General features: G+C 43.9%; 1 protein-coding gene across 2 annotated transcripts in view; it reads right to left on the reverse strand.

The window, feature by feature from the left end:
* LOC110516700 (asc-type amino acid transporter 1) overlaps nucleotides 1–16,523 on the reverse strand; it is an 84,000-nt gene that overhangs the window by 32,265 nt on the left and 35,212 nt on the right. For both annotated transcript variants that reach the window (XM_036963774.1, XM_036963773.1), the window contains exons 4-6: nucleotides 13,813–13,938; nucleotides 5,479–5,632; nucleotides 2,515–2,638 (exon numbers count right to left, since the gene is read on the reverse strand). In XM_036963774.1, the coding sequence (XP_036819669.1) occupies nucleotides 2,515–2,638; nucleotides 5,479–5,632; nucleotides 13,813–13,938 (404 nt within the window). The remainder of the gene's footprint in view (nucleotides 1–2,514; nucleotides 2,639–5,478; nucleotides 5,633–13,812; nucleotides 13,939–16,523) is intronic.

Here is a 16,523-nt window from a genome sequence, read left to right on the forward strand (position 1 = left end):
TCACTGACGACAGCTCAGCGTTCAACACCATAGTGCCCTCAAAGCTCAGACCCTGGCATTAAACACCTCCCTCTGCAACTGGATCCTGGACTTCCTTATGGGCCGCACCCAGGTGGTGAAGGTAAGCAACAACACATCTGCCACACTGATCCTCAACACAGGGGCCACTCGGGGGTGCGTGCTTAGTCCCCTCCTGTACTTCCTGTTTACTCATGATTGAGTGGCCAAGCACGACTCCAACACCATCATTAAGTTTGCCGACGACACAACAGTGGTAGGCCCGATCACCGACAACGATGAGACAGCCAATAGGAAGGAGGTCAAAGACGTGGCCGTGTGGTGCCAGGACAACAACCTCTCCCTCAATGTGATCAAGACAAAGGAGATGATTGTGGACTAAAGGAAAAGGAGGACCGAGCACACGCCCCCATTCTCATCAACCGGGCAGTAGTAGAACAGGTTGAGAGCTTCAAGTTCCTTGGTGTCCACATCACCAACAAACTATCATGGTCCAAACACACCAAGACAGTCATGAACAGGTCACGACAAAGCCTATTCCCCCTCAGGAGACTGAAAAGACTTACAGTATACTGCTGTTACTGTCTATAACCTATCCTTTACCCCTACCTACAATGTACTGCTGTTACTGTCTATTATCTATCCTTTACCCCTACCTACAGTATACTGCTGTTACTGTCTATTATCTATCCTTTACCCCTACCTACAGTATACTGCTGTTACTGTCTATTATCTATCCTTTACCCCTACCTACAGTATACTGCTGTTACTGTCTATTATCTATCCTTTACCCCTACCTACAGTATAATGCTGTTACTGTCTATTATCTATCCTGTTGTCTAGTCACTTTACCCCTACCTACAGTATACTGCTGTTACTGTCTATTATCTATCCTTTACCCCTACCTACAGTATAATGCTGTTACTGTCTATTATCTATCCCTACCTACAGTATACTGCTGTTACTGTCTATTATCTATCCTTTACCCCTACCTACAGTATAATGCTGTTACTGTCTATTATCTATCCTTTACCCCTACCTACATTATACTGCTGTTACTGTCTATTATCTATCCTTTACCCCTACCTACAGCATACTGCTGTTACTGTCTATTATCTATCCTTTACCCCTACCTACAGCATACTGCTGTTACTGTCTATTATCTATCCTTTACCCCTACCTACAGCATACTGCTGTTACTGTCTATTATCTATCCCTACCTACAGTATACTGCTGTTACTGTCTATTATCTATCCTTTACCTCTACCTACAGTATACTGCTGTTACTGTCTATTATCTATCCTTTACCCCTACCTACAGTATAATGCTGTTACTGTCTATTATCTATCCTTTACCCCTACCTACATTATACTGCTGTTACTGTCTATTATCTATCCTTTACCCCTACCTACAGCATACTGCTGTTACTGTCTATTACCTATCCTGTTGCTTAGTCACTTTATTCCTAGTTATATGTACATACCTACCTCAATTACCTCGTACCCCTGCACATTGACTCAGTACTGGTACTTCCTGTATATAGCCATGTTATTACCTACCTCGTACCCCTGCACATTGACTCAGTACTGGTACTTCCTGTATATAGCCATGTTATTACCTCAGTACTTGTACTTCCTGTGTATAGCCATGTTATTACCTGGTACTTCCTGTATATAGCCATGTTATTACCTCAGTACTGGTACTTCCTGTGTATAGCCATGTTATTACCTCAGTACTGGTACTTCCTGTATATAGCCATGTTATTACCTCAGTACTGGTACTTCCTGTATATAGCCATATTACCTGGTACTCCCTGTATATAGCCATGTTATTACTTGGTACTTCCTGTATATAGCCATGTTATTACCTGGTACTTCCTGTATATAGCCATGTTATTACCTCAGTACTGGTACTTCCTGTATATAGCCATGTTATTACCTGGTACTTCCTGTATATAGCCATGTTTTACCTCAGTACTGGTACTTCCTGTATATAGCCATGTTATTACCTGGTACTTCCTGTATATAGCCATGTTATTACCTGGTACTTCCTGTATATAGCCATGTTATTACCTGGTACTTCCTGTATATAGCCATGTTATTACCTGGTACTTCCTGTATATAGCCATGTTATGACCTGGTATTCCTGTATATAGCCATGTTATTACCTGGTACTTCCTGTATATAGCCATGTTATGACCTGGTACTTCCTATATATAGCCATGTTATTACCTGGTACTTCCTGTATATAGCCATGTTATTACCTCAGTACTGGTACTTCCTGTATATAGCCATGTTATTACCTGGTACTTCCTGTATATAGCCATGTTATTACCTCAGTACTGGTACTTCCTGTATATAGCCATGTTATTACCTGGTACTTCCTGTATATAGGCTTATTATTGTTACTCATTGTGTATTTATTATGACTTCATTATTAAGTGTTATAACGTTTCTATTATTTTATTTACAGATTAATTAATTAATGAATTCTCACCACGGCCACGGCGTTGGATGCCAACAGCTCTTCGGGGGTCATGGAGGAGAAGTATGCAATGTTGGTCAGAGTGTAGACTAACGTCACCAGGGGAATGGATATGTAGATAGCCCGGGGCAGGTTCCTGAGATAAGAGACATATTTTACAGTAATATACCAGGTTCCTGTAAAACAGTACATTATATTACAGTAATATAGTACTGTAATAATATATTACAGTAATATGTAGATAGCCTGGGGCAGGTTCCTGAGATAAGAGACATATTTTACAGTAATATAGTATTGTAATAATATATTACAGTAATATGTAGATGGCTGGGGGCAGGTTCCTGAGATAAGATACATATTTTACAGTAATATACCAGGTTCCTGTAAAACAGTACATTATATTAGAGTAATATGTAGATAGCCCGGGGCAGGTTCCTGAGATAAGAGACATATTTTACAGTAATATAGTATTGTAATAATATATTACAGTAATATGTAGATGGCTGGGGGCAGGTTCCTGAGATAATATACATATTTTACAGTAATATAGTATTGTAATAATATATTACAGTAATATGTAGATGGCTGGGGGCAGGTTCCTGAGATAAGATACATATTTTACAGTAATATACCAGGTTCCTGTAAAACAGTACATTATATTACAGTAATATAGTACTGTAATAATATATTACAGTAATATGTAGATGGTTGGAGGCAGGTTCCTAGAGTAACAGGTAACATATTACAATAAAATGTCATGACACTGACAGTCAGCAATAACAGGAACATGTTACATATTGAAAAGCATTTGTAAATAACAATGACTTGTGACAGTCAACTCAGTAGACAGTCAACTCATTAGACAGCAGTGAGACAGTCAACTCATTAGACAGCAGTGAGACAGTCAACTCATTAGACAGCAGTGAGACAGTCAACCCATTAGACAGCAGTGAGACAGTCAACTCATTAGACAGCAGTGAGACAGTCAACTCATTAGACAGCAGTGAGACAGTCAACTCATTAGACAGCAGTGAGACAGTCAACTCATTAGACAGCAGTGAGACAGTCAACCCATTAGACAGCAGTGAGACAGTCAACCCATTAGACAGTCAACCCATTATACAGCAGTGAGACAGTCAACTCATTAGACAGTCAACTCATTAGACAACAGTGAGACAGTCAACCCATTAGACAGCAGTGAGACACTAAACTCATTAGGCAGCAGTGAGACAGTCAACCCATTAGACAGCAGTGAGACAGTCAACTCATTAGACAGCAGTCAGACAGTCAACTCATTAGACAGCAGTGAGACAGTCAACCCATTAGACAGCAGTGAGACAGTCAACCCATTAGACAGTCAACCCATTAGACAGCAGTGAGACAGTCAACTCATTAGACAGTCAACTCATTAGACAACAGTGAGACAGTCAACCCATTAGACAGCAGTGAGACACTAAACTCATTAGGCAGCAGTGAGACAGTCAACTCATTAGACAGCAGTCAGACAGTCAACTCATTAGACAGCAGTGAGACAGTCAACCCATTAGACAGTCAACCCATTAGACAGCAGTGAGACAGTCAACCCATTAGACAGTCAACCCATTATACAGCAGTGAGACAGTCAACTCATTAGACAGTCAACTCATTAGACAACAGTGAGACAGTCAACCCATTAGACAGCAGTGAGACACTAAACTCATTAGGCAGCAGTGAGACAGTCAACCCATTAGACAGCAGTGAGACAGTCAACTCATTAGACAGCAGTCAGACAGTCAACTCATTAGACAGCAGTGAGACAGTCAACCCATTAGACAGCAGTGAGACAGTCAACCCATTAGACAGTCAACCCATTAGACAGCAGTGAGACAGTCAACTCATTAGACAGTCAACTCATTAGACAACAGTGAGACAGTCAACCCATTAGACAGCAGTGAGACACTAAACTCATTAGGCAGCAGTGAGACAGTCAACTCATTAGACAGCAGTCAGACAGTCAACTCATTAGACAGCAGTGAGACAGTCAACCCATTAGACAGTCAACCCATTAGACAGCAGTGAGACAAAGTCCATATATTAATGTATGACAACAGGTGCTCTTCCACTTTCCACCACTAGATGGCGATATGACGACACAGTTCGTTGCGCTCCGATTCTCCACCCTTCTCCTGAAAGTGTGCACTTGAAAAATTCGCTTCAGCTAATGTTTAGAACAGACCAATGCTTTGAAATTCATAACAGGGAGTGTGCAAGCGCGCACCTTGTTAGAAGGGTAAATATTGGGACGTTGCCTACATCTAGAGATCTAGAGGTCTATCCTGATTAAATTGGGATGCAGCCTACATCTAGAGGTCTAGAGGTCTATCCTGATTAAATTGGGACGCAGCCTACATCTAGAGGTCTAGAGGTCTATCCTGATTAAATTGGGACGCAGCCTAAATCTAGAGATCTATCCTGATTAAATGTGGACGTAGCCTACATTTAGAGGTCTATCCTGATTAAATTGGGACGCATCCTAAATCTAGAGATCTATCCTGATTAAATTGGGATGCAACCTAAATCTAGAGATCTATCCTGATTAAATTGGGATGCATCCTAAATCTAGAGATCTATCCTGATTAAATTGGGATGCATCCTAAATCTAGAGATCTATCCTGATTAAATTGGGATGCATCCTAAATCTAGAGATCTATCCTGATTAAATTGGGACGCATCCTAAATCTAGAGATCTATCCTGATTAAATTGGGACGCACGCTAAATCTAAAGATCTATCCTGATTAAATTGGGACGCATCCTAAATCTAGAGATCTATCCTGATTAAATTGGGACGCACGCTAAATCTAGAGATCTATCCTGATTAAATTGGGACGCATCCTAAATCTAGAGATCTATCCTGATTAAATTGGGATGCACGCTAAATCTAGAGATCTATCCTGATTAAATTGGGACGCAGCCTAAGTCTAGAGATCTATCCTTACTTGCGTGGCTCGACCACCTCCTCAGTGACGTAGTTCAGGAAGTTCCAGCCGCTGAAGGCGAAGGAAGCCTGGAGGAAAGCCAGAGCTATCTGACCGACAGACGGGTCCCGTGTGAACTCAAACGCCTGACTGGGTCTCAGAGCATCATAGTGACCTGGTGGGAGGGAGACAGAGAGAGAGAGAGAGAGAGGTGGGAGGGAGAGAGACAGAGAGATGGACAGAGAGAGAGAGAGAGACAGAGAGAGAGAGAGAGAGAGATAGAGATAGAGATAGAGAGAGAGAGATGGAGATAGAGAGAGAGAGAGAGAGAGAGAGAGAGAGATAGAGATAGAGAGAGAGACAGAGAGAGAGAGAGAGAGAGAGAGAGAGACTAGATTAAGATTTTACTAATGAGGATTGCTTCTGTAATAACACACACACACACACACCATCATCATCATCACCAGCCCTCAGTCGAAAGAGGCAGCAACTACAGTAGTGATTCAACATGTGTCCAGACGGAGAGATGGCCAGTATCCGATGGGGCTTGTTACAATCTGGGACATGATTCCAGACAGACAGACTACTTCCTGATACACAGTGTTTAATGGCAGACAGACTACTTCCTGATACACAGTGTTTAATGGCAGACAGACTACTTCCTGATACACAGTGTTTAATGGCAGACAGACTACTTCCTGATACACAGTGTTTAATAGCAGACAGATACTCCCTGATACACAGTGTTTAATAGCAGACAGATACTCCCTGATACACAGTGTTTAATAGCAGACAGATACTCCCTGATACACAGTGTTTAATAGCAGACAGATACTCCCTGATACACAGTGTTTAATGGCAGACAGACTACTTCCTGATACACAGTGTTTAATGGCAGACAGACTTCTTCCTGATACACAGTGTTTAATGGCAGACAGACTACTTCCTGATACACAGTGTTTAATGGCAGACAGACTACTTCCTGATACACAGTGTTTAATGGCAGACAGACTACTTCCTGATACACAGTGTTTAATGGCAGACAGACTACTTCCTGATACACAGTGTTTAATGGCAGACAGACTACTTCCTGATACACAGTGTTTAATGGCAGACAGACTACTTCCTGATACACAGTGTTTAATGGCAGACAGACTACTTCCTGATACACAGTGTTTAATGGCAGACAGATCACAGTGTTTAATGGCAGACAGATCACAGTGTTTAATGGCAGACAGATCACACAGTGTTTAATGGTAGACAGATCACACAGTGTTTAATGGCAGACAGATCACACAGTGTTTAATGGCAGACAGATCACACAGTGTTTAATGGCAGACAGATCACACAGTGTTTAATTGGAAGACAGATCACACAGTGTTTAATGGCAGACAGATCACACAGTGTTTAATGGTAGACAGATCACACAGTGTTTAATGGCAGACAGATCACACAGTGTTTAATGGCAGACAGATCACACAGTGTTTAATGGCAGACAGATCACACAGTGTTTAATTGGAAGACAGATCACACAGTGTTTAATGGCAGACAGATCACACAGTGTTTAATGGCAGACAGATCACAGTGTTTAATGGCAGACAGATCACACAGTGTTTAATGGCAGACAGATCACACAGTGTTTAATTGGAAGACAGATCACACCGTGTTTAATGGCAGACAGATCACACAGTGTTTAATGGCAGACAGATCACAGTGTTTAATGGCAGACAGATCACACAGTGTTTAATGGGAAGACAGATCACACAGTGTTTAATTGGAAGACAGATCACACAGTGTTTAATTGGCAGACAGATCACACAGTGTTTAATGGCAGACAGAGCACACAGTGTTTAATGGCAGACAGATCACACAGTGTTTAATTGGCAGACAGATCACACAGTGTTTAATGGCAGACAGATCACAGTGTTTAATGGCAGACAGATCACACAGTGTTTAATGGCAGACAGATCACACAGTGTTTAATGGCAGACAGATCACAGTGTTTAATGGCAGACAGATCACAGTGTTTAATGGCAGACAGATCACACAGTGTTTAATGGTAGACAGATCACACAGTGTTTAATGGCAGACAGATCACACAGTGTTTAATGGCAGACAGATCACACAGTGTTTAATGGCAGACAGATCACACAGTGTTTAATTGGAAGACAGATCACACAGTGTTTAATGGCAGACAGATCACACAGTGTTTAATGGTAGACAGATCACACAGTGTTTAATGGCAGACAGATCACACAGTGTTTAATGGCAGACAGATCACACAGTGTTTAATGGCAGACAGATCACACAGTGTTTAATTGGAAGACAGATCACACAGTGTTTAATGGCAGACAGATCACACAGTGTTTAATGGCAGACAGATCACAGTGTTTAATGGCAGACAGATCACACAGTGTTTAATGGCAGACAGATCACACAGTGTTTAATGGCAGACAGATCACACAGTGTTTAATTGGAAGACAGATCACACCGTGTTTAATGGCAGACAGATCACACAGTGTTTAATGGCAGACAGATCACAGTGTTTAATGGCAGACAGATCACACAGTGTTTAATGGGAAGACAGATCACACAGTGTTTAATTGGAAGACAGATCACACAGTGTTTAATTGGCAGACAGATCACACAGTGTTTAATGGCAGACAGAGCACACAGTGTTTAATGGCAGACAGATCACACAGTGTTTAATTGGCAGACAGATCACACAGTGTTTAATGGCAGACAGATCACAGTGTTTAATGGCAGACAGATCACACAGTGTTTAATGGCAGACAGATCACACAGTGTTTAATGGCAGACAGATCACACAGTGTTTAATTGGAAGACAGATCACACCGTGTTTAATGGCAGACAGATCACACAGTGTTTAATGGCAGACAGATCACAGTGTTTAATGGCAGACAGATCACACAGTGTTTAATGGGAAGACAGATCACACAGTGTTTAATTGGAAGACAGATCACACAGTGTTTAATTGGCAGACAGATCACACAGTGTTTAATGGCAGACAGAGCACACAGTGTTTAATGGCAGACAGATCACACAGTGTTTAATTGGCAGACAGATCACACAGTGTTTAATGTCAGACAGATCACACAGTGTTTAATGGCAGACAGATCACACAGTGTTTAATTGGCAGACAGATCACACAGTGTTTAATGGCAGACAGATCACACAGTGTTTAATGGCAGACAGATCACACAGTGTTTAATGGGAAGACAGATCACACAGTGTTTAATGGCAGACAGATCACACAGTGTTTAATGGCAGACACATCACAGTGTTTAATGGCAGACAGATCAGTGTTTAATGGCAGACAGATCACACAGTTGGACTGATGTGATATATAAAAGGGAGCACGCTCGGCTCACACTTTGTCTCTCTCTGGTTTCTACGATTCTTTCCCATGTCAGTCTGGAAGATTAGCTGAGACAACAGAACTTCTATTGGGTCACGAACGCTGCCTCTCTGGCTGCCTAAAATCCAGCCCAAACCGCATGAGGTCCAATGTCTATATGTTTGATTCAGATCCCGAACGCTGCCTCTCTAAAGCCTTGTTCTACACTGCATGTTTTAGTGTTTTGGTGCTCAAATCAGTTTGGTTTTTCAAAATCCGTTTTGGAACACCGACTACTGTCCAAACAGAAAGTTACAAAGAGACCAAAATCAGAGTTGCTGTGTGTTCAGACTGTAGTAATTTGCTGTAACATGCTTACGCTAGTTGTCACGGTAACGGCGGGTGTGTGTGTGTGTGTGTGTGTGTGTGCAGTGGTGTTGGCCAATTGGTGGTTGTGCTTCCTCTCAGGTCAGACGTTGGTATGTGACAAGCTAAGGTGACAACAATGTCCGCCACGGACGTTTCCCAGGATTCTTTGCACATTCACAATCACGGTGTAAGAACTTTTAAAAAAAACGGTCCTATTTTTTTGTTTGTTGGCAAACCGCAACAGTCAACTAGCTCTCTAGCTAGTTGTTTAGTTTGCTAGCACACATTCACTCCTTTGTTTGTAAACAATGAACAAGCTAGTTAGCTACCATGTGTTCTTGTTAAACTGTAAACAGAGTAACTAGCGACTGACAAGATATGCCAAAAACTATCTAAATATCACTTGAGGGATAATAAATCAGATTTGATCGTTCAGATAGAAGTCGCACGGCCAGGAATCAGATCTGTATCTGATTTCAAACCATTATAAATGTGGTTTGAAATGTGGCTTGAAATATCTGATTCCATGTGCTTTTTGGCTGTTCAGACTGCAAATCATGTATGCAAAACAAATATGATTGAGTCACTTCAAACTGCTAGTGTACAAGGCTAAACTACCTCCACCTGCATCTCTCCGCCTACCTCTCTCCGCCTGCCTCTCTCCGTCTGCCTCCCTCCGCCTGCCTCTCTCTCTCCGCCTGCCTCTCTCTCTCCGCCTGCCTCTCTCTCTCCGCCTGCCTCTCTCCGCCTGCCTCTCTCCGTCTGCATCTCTCCGCCTGCCTCTCTCCGCCTGCCTCTCTCCGCCTGCCTCTCTCCGCCTGCCTCTCTCCGCCTGCCTCTCTCTCTCCGTCTGCATCTCTCCGCCTGCCTCTCTCCGCCTGCCTCTCTCCGCCTGCCTCTCTCCGTCTGCATCTCTCCGCCTGCCTCTCTCCGCCTGCCTCTCTCCGCCTGCCTCTCTCCGCCTGCCTCTCTCTGCCTGCCTCTCTCCGCCTGCCTCTCTCCGCCTGCCTCTAACCCTCCCCAAACTGGACAGGGCCCAGTGACTGTATGATAGTGATAGGGATAGGGCTAACTAGACAGTTAGATAGTCAATTTCCCCTTTTCATCTCCCACCTCTACGGGGCAGCAGCCACCAGGCCAGGAGTTTAATCTCCCAGATGCCACCAGGCCAGGAGTTTAATCTCCCAGCAGCCACCAGGCCAGGAGTTTCATCTCCCAGCAGCCACCAGGCCGGGAGTTTCATCTCCCAGCAGCCACCAGGTCAGGAGCAGGAGGGAGCAGAGGAAGGGTTGTTAAGGGTGTGATCACTCCCAGGTGATTATTGATCTGAGAAGCTGATTGATGGAAGCCTCCTGACGTGGCAGGATTCATATTGGATGTTAGTTTTCTTTTGGACAGGATCAGATCTGCCTGTTGTATAATATCGTTTTGTCAACCATTTGAACATTGATAAGCTGCTTGGTTTCAGCTGAACTCCCCTGGACTCCTGGTAAGTCATCTCCTTCATCTACACCAGGGGTTAGTAAGACTCTCTGTGATTCAGGCGTCTGTAACAGTAGCGTCAAAGATGTTTATAACTAACCCAAGATAGAGCACAGCCTGTCGTTTCCAATGGGAGTAAATTAATCATAGTGGGCAGAACAAGTAAGGAGGTGGGCAGAGCCAAGCATGAGGAGTTAGCGAGATTCTATTGGTGCATTCTAGCATGTATTTGCATATTTCTGTTAGGGAACGCCTACTTTGTGAAGTGAGCGTGTGTGAAATAACTCAATTCGCCCTTTTTCGCTCTTTCTGAAGAACTCAATTTTTTAAAACTTTGACAAAGAGTAAAGTCTACAAAACGTAGTCCACTCTGTTCATAACAGACTAGAGTTTTGGAAACAAAAAAAAAATGTATTGAGATCAAATGTTTAATCAATGAGAAAATGTACAGAATGTCAGCCAAAATAACATCTCACGCCATCTTTTCCCCACTGCCAGCCACTGGGCTTCCTCTCATCACCATCTTTCCCCCACTGCCAGCCACTGGACTTCCTCTCATCACCATCTTTCCCCCACTACCAGCCACTGGGCTTCCTCTCATCACCATCTTTTCCCCACTGCCAGCCACTGGGCTTCCTCTCATCACCATATTTCCCCCACTACCAGCCACTGGGCTTCCTCTCATCACCATCTTTCCCCCACTACCAGCCACTGGGCTTCCTCTCATCACCATCTTTCCCCCACTACCAGCCACTGGGCTTCCTCTCATCACCATCTTTCCCCCACTGCCAGCCACTGGACTTCCTCTCATCACCATCTTTCCCCCACTGCCAGCCACTGGGCTTCCTCTCATCACCATCTTTCCCCCACTGCCAGCCACTGGGCTTCCTCTCATCACCATCTTTCCCCCACTGCCAGCCACTGGGCTTCCTCTCATCACCATCTTTCCCCCACTGCCAGCCACTGGGCTTCCTCTCATCACCATCTTTCCCCCACTGCCAGCCACTGGGCTTCCTCTCATCACCATCTTTCCCCCACTACCAGCCACTGGACTTCCTCTCATCACCATCTTTCCCCCACTGCCAGCCACTGGGCTTCCTCTCATCACCATATTTCCCCCACTGCCAGCCACCGGGCTTCCTCTCATCACCATCTTTTCCCCACTGCCAGCCACTGGACTTTCTCTCATCACCATCTTTTCCCCACTGCCAGCCACTGGGCTTCCTCTCATCACCATCTTTCCCCCACTGCCAGCCACTGGGCTTCCTCTCATCACCATATTTCCCCCACTGCCAGCCACTGGGCTTCCTCTCATCACCATATTTCCCCCACTGCCAGCCACTAGGCTTCCTCTCATCACCATCTTTCCCCCACTGCCAGCCACTGGGCTTCCTCTCATCACCATCTTTGGTAGTGAATGGAAACGCCAACAAAAAGCTTCACATGTATAATATCTGGCTCGTTTTTCTATCTGTGGTAGTGTCTATACACGTCCACCAGGTGGAAGCAGAGGCTATTCATTTCCTCACTCCTGTCATTTGACCTGAAGTTAATGACTGTAATCAGTATGGTGAGGAGCATCCTAAAGAAGCAGTTGAAACTCACATTTATCCTGTGATTCAGAGACAATTATAAGGTTCAACCTCTGTGTGTGTGTCCGTGTGTCTCAGACCTCTGTGTGTTGGTCCGTGTGTCTCAGACCTCTGTGTGTGTTTGTCCGTGTGTCTCAGACCTCTGTGTGTTGGTCCGTGTGTCTCAGACCTCTGTGTGTTTGTCCGTGTGTCTCAGACCTCTGTGTGTTTTTGTAGTTTTTCAAGTGATTGCCTATCCAATATACAGTGTCTAAGGGGTCATATTGCACTTCCTAAGGCTTCCACTAGATGTCAACAGTCTTTAGAACCTTTTTTCAGGCTTCTACTGTGAAGGGGGGCTGAATGAGATGGGATTGAGTCAGGTGTCTGGCAGAGAGCCACGGGCTCGTGACACGCGGTCATGAGAGAGTTAGCTCGCGTTCCTTTGCTTTTCTACAGACAAAGGAATTCTCTGGTTGGGACATTATTGAAGATTTATGATAAAAACATCCTAAAGATTGATTCTATACTACGCTTGACATGTTTCTACGACCAGTAATATAACTTTTTGGACTTTTCATCCGACCTTTCCGCTGGACCTGCACGCGCGTATGGATTTGTTTACCAAACACCCTAACAAAAGGATGGACATAAATGATCAACTTTATCGAACAAATCAAACATTTATGGTGGAACGGGGATTCCTGGGAGTGCATTCTGATGAAGATCATCAAAGATAAGTGAATATTTATAATGCTATTTCTGACTAATGTTGACTCCACAACATGGTGGATATCTGTTTGGGCTGTTTTGGTCTCTGAGTGCCGTACTCAGATTATTGCATGGTTTGCTTTTTCCGTAAAGTTATTTTTAAATCTTACACAGCGGTTGCATTAAGGAGAAGAGTATCTAAAATTCCATGCATAACAGTTGTATCTTTTATCAATGTTTATTATGAGTATTTATGTATATTGATGTGGATCTCTGCAAAATGCAAAATGCATGTTTTGGAACTACTAAACATAACACGTCAATGTAAAATGCAATTTTTGTATATAAATATGAACTTTATCGAACTAAACATACATGTATTGTGTAACATGAAGTCCTATGAGTGTCCTCTGATGAAGATCATCAAAGGTTAGCGATTCATTTTATCTCTATTTGTGCTTTTTGAGACTCCTCTCTTTGGCTGGAAAAATGGCTGTGTTTTTCGGTGACTTGGTGGTGACCTAACATAATCATTTGTGGAGCATTCGCTGTAAAGCATTTTTGAAATCAGACACTGTGACTGGATTAACGAGAATTGTATCTTTAAAATGGTGCCTAATACTTGTTTGTTTGAGAAATTAGATTTATTAGATTTCTGTTGTTCGAATTTGGAGCCCCGCTAGCGGAACCCCGTTCCCAGACAGGTTAAACATAACTGATAACTACAGATATGTAGAATGATTTGGCAACAGAACTGTGTGTGCCTGCCTGCATACAAGTGTGTGTGTGTGTGTGTGTGTGTGTGTGTGTGTGTGTGTGTGTGTGTGTGTGTGTGTGTGTGTGTGTGTGTGTGTGTGTCCTCACCTCTGCAGATCTGCACCAGTCCCACAGCTATGATGAGTCCCAGAGCCAGCAACTTGGCCACCGTGAACACGTCCTGGATCCTGGTGGCCCAGCGCACGCTGGAACAGTTTACCCACGTCAGGAACACTGGGGCAGAGAGAAAGAGAGAGATGACTAACCATATACTCTAACCAGGAACACTGGAGCTGTTTACCCACGCCATGTACTCTAAACTAGGAACACTGGGACAGAGAGGTGACTAACCATGTACTCTAACCCAGGAACACTGGGACAGAGAGATGACTAACCATGTACTCTAACCCAGGAACACTGGAACAGAGAGGTGACTAACCATGTACTCTAACCCAGGACCACTGGGACAGAGAGACAGAGAGGTGACTAACCATGTACACTAACCCAGGACCACTGGGACAGAGAGACAGAGAGGTGACTAACCATGTACTCTAACCCAGGAACACTGGGACAGAGAGGTGACTAACCATGTACTCTAACCCAGGAACACTGGGACAGAGAGATGACTAACCATGTACTCTAACCCAGGAACACTGGGACAGAGAGGTGACTAACCATGTACTCTAACCCAGGAACACTGGGACAGAGAGGTGACTAACCATGTACACTAACCCAGGAACACTGGGACAGAGAGGTGACTAACCATGTACTCTAACCCAGGAACACTGGGACAGAGCGACAGAGAGGTGACTAACCATGTACACTCTAACCCAGGAACACTGGGACAGAGAGACAGAGAGGTGACTAACCATGTACACTAACCCAGGAACACTGGGACAGAGAGGTGACTAACCATGTACTCTAACCCAGGAACACTGGGACAGAGCGACAGAGAGGTGACTAACCATGTACACTCTAACCCAGGAACACTGGGACAGAGAGACAGAGAGGTGACTAACCATGTACTCTAACCCAGGAACACTGGAACAGAGAGGTGACTAACCATGTACTCTAACACAGGAACACTGGGACAGAGAGGTGACTAACCATGTACTCTAACCCAGGAACACTGGGACAGAGAGACAGAGAGGTGACTAACCATGTACACTAACCCAGGAACACTGGGACAGAGAGACAGAGAGGTGACTAACCATGTACTCTAACCCAGGAACACTGGAACAGAGAGGTGACTAACCATGTACACTAACCCAGGAACACTGGGACAGAGAGGTGACTAACCATGTACTCTAACCCAGGAACACTGGGACAGAGAGACAGAGAGGTGACTAACCATGTACTCTAACCCAGGAACACTGGGACAGAGAGGTGACTAACCATGTACTCTAACCCAGGAACACTGGAACAGAGAGGTGACTAACCATGTACACTAACCCAGGAACACTGGGACAGAGAGGTGACTAACCATGTACTCTAACCCAGGAACACTGGGACAGAGAGACAGAGAGGTGACTAACCATGTACACTCTGACTCTAAATCACTTATTAATATGAAGAAGGACTTGCTAAAACATTCAGCAATTGTGACCCTCTGTGATTTCTAGGAGGACTTTAACCAACTTATCCCCCAAAATGTCTCTAGGTTTCACCATCATTGAAATGCCACAGTTATTTTGTTGCTTCCAAAAAGGGATTTCTGAATATTATTAATTATTTCATAGTGATTAATTTACGTCTGTCCCTCGTGTTAATGTAAACCCTGTTATTCTGTCCCTCATGTTAATGTCAACCCTGTTATTCTGTCCCTCATGTTAATGTCAACCCTGTTATTCTGTCCCTCATGGTCAACCCTGTTACTCTGTCCCTCATGTTAAGGTCAACCCAGTTATTCTGTCCTTCATGTTAATGTCAACCCTGTTACTCTGTCCCTCGTGTTAAGGTCAACCCTGTTACTCTGTCCCTCATGTTAAGGTCAACCCTGTTATTCTGTCCCTCATGTTAATGTCAACCCTGTTACTCTGTCCCTCATGTTAAGGTCAACCCTGTTATTCTGTCCTTCATGTTAATGTCAACCCTGTTACTCTGTCCCTCGTGTTAAGGTCAACCCTGTTACTCTGTCCCTCATGTTAAGGTCAACCCTGTTACTCTGTCCCTCATGGTCAACCCTGTTACTCTGTCCCTCATGGTCAACCCTGTTACTCTGTCCCTCATGTTAAGGTCAACCCTGTTATTATGTCCCTCATGTTAAGGTCAACCCTGTTATTCTGTCCCTCATGTTAATGTCAACCCTGTTATTCTGTCCCTCATGTTAATGTCAACCCTGTTATTCTGTCCCTCATATTAATGTCAACCCTGTTACTCTGTCCCTCATGTTAATGTCAACCCTGTTATTCTGTCCCTCATGGTCAACCCTGTTACTCTGTCCCTCATGTTAAGGTCAACCCTGTTATTCTGTTCCTCATGTTAATGTCAACCCTGTTATTCTGTCCTTCATGTTAAGGTCAACCATGTTACTCTGTCCCTCATGTTAAGGTCAACCCTGTTAATCTGTCCCTCATGTTAAGGTCAACCCTGTTATTCTGTCCCTCATGTTAAGGTCAACCCTGTTATTCTGTCCCTCATGTTAATGTCAACCCTGTTACTCTGTCCCTCATGTTAATGTTTTTCCCTGTTATTCTGTCCCTCATGTTAATGTCAACCCTGTTACTCTGTCCCTCATGTTAATGTCAACCCTGTTACTCTGTCCCTCATGTTAATGTTAATGGGGAGTGATGAGCTCTACAGCAGAGTCTCACAACTCA

This window comes from Oncorhynchus mykiss, chromosome 26 (assembly GCF_013265735.2).
Source record: "Oncorhynchus mykiss isolate Arlee chromosome 26, USDA_OmykA_1.1, whole genome shotgun sequence".
Lineage (NCBI taxonomy): Eukaryota > Metazoa > Chordata > Actinopteri > Salmoniformes > Salmonidae > Oncorhynchus > Oncorhynchus mykiss.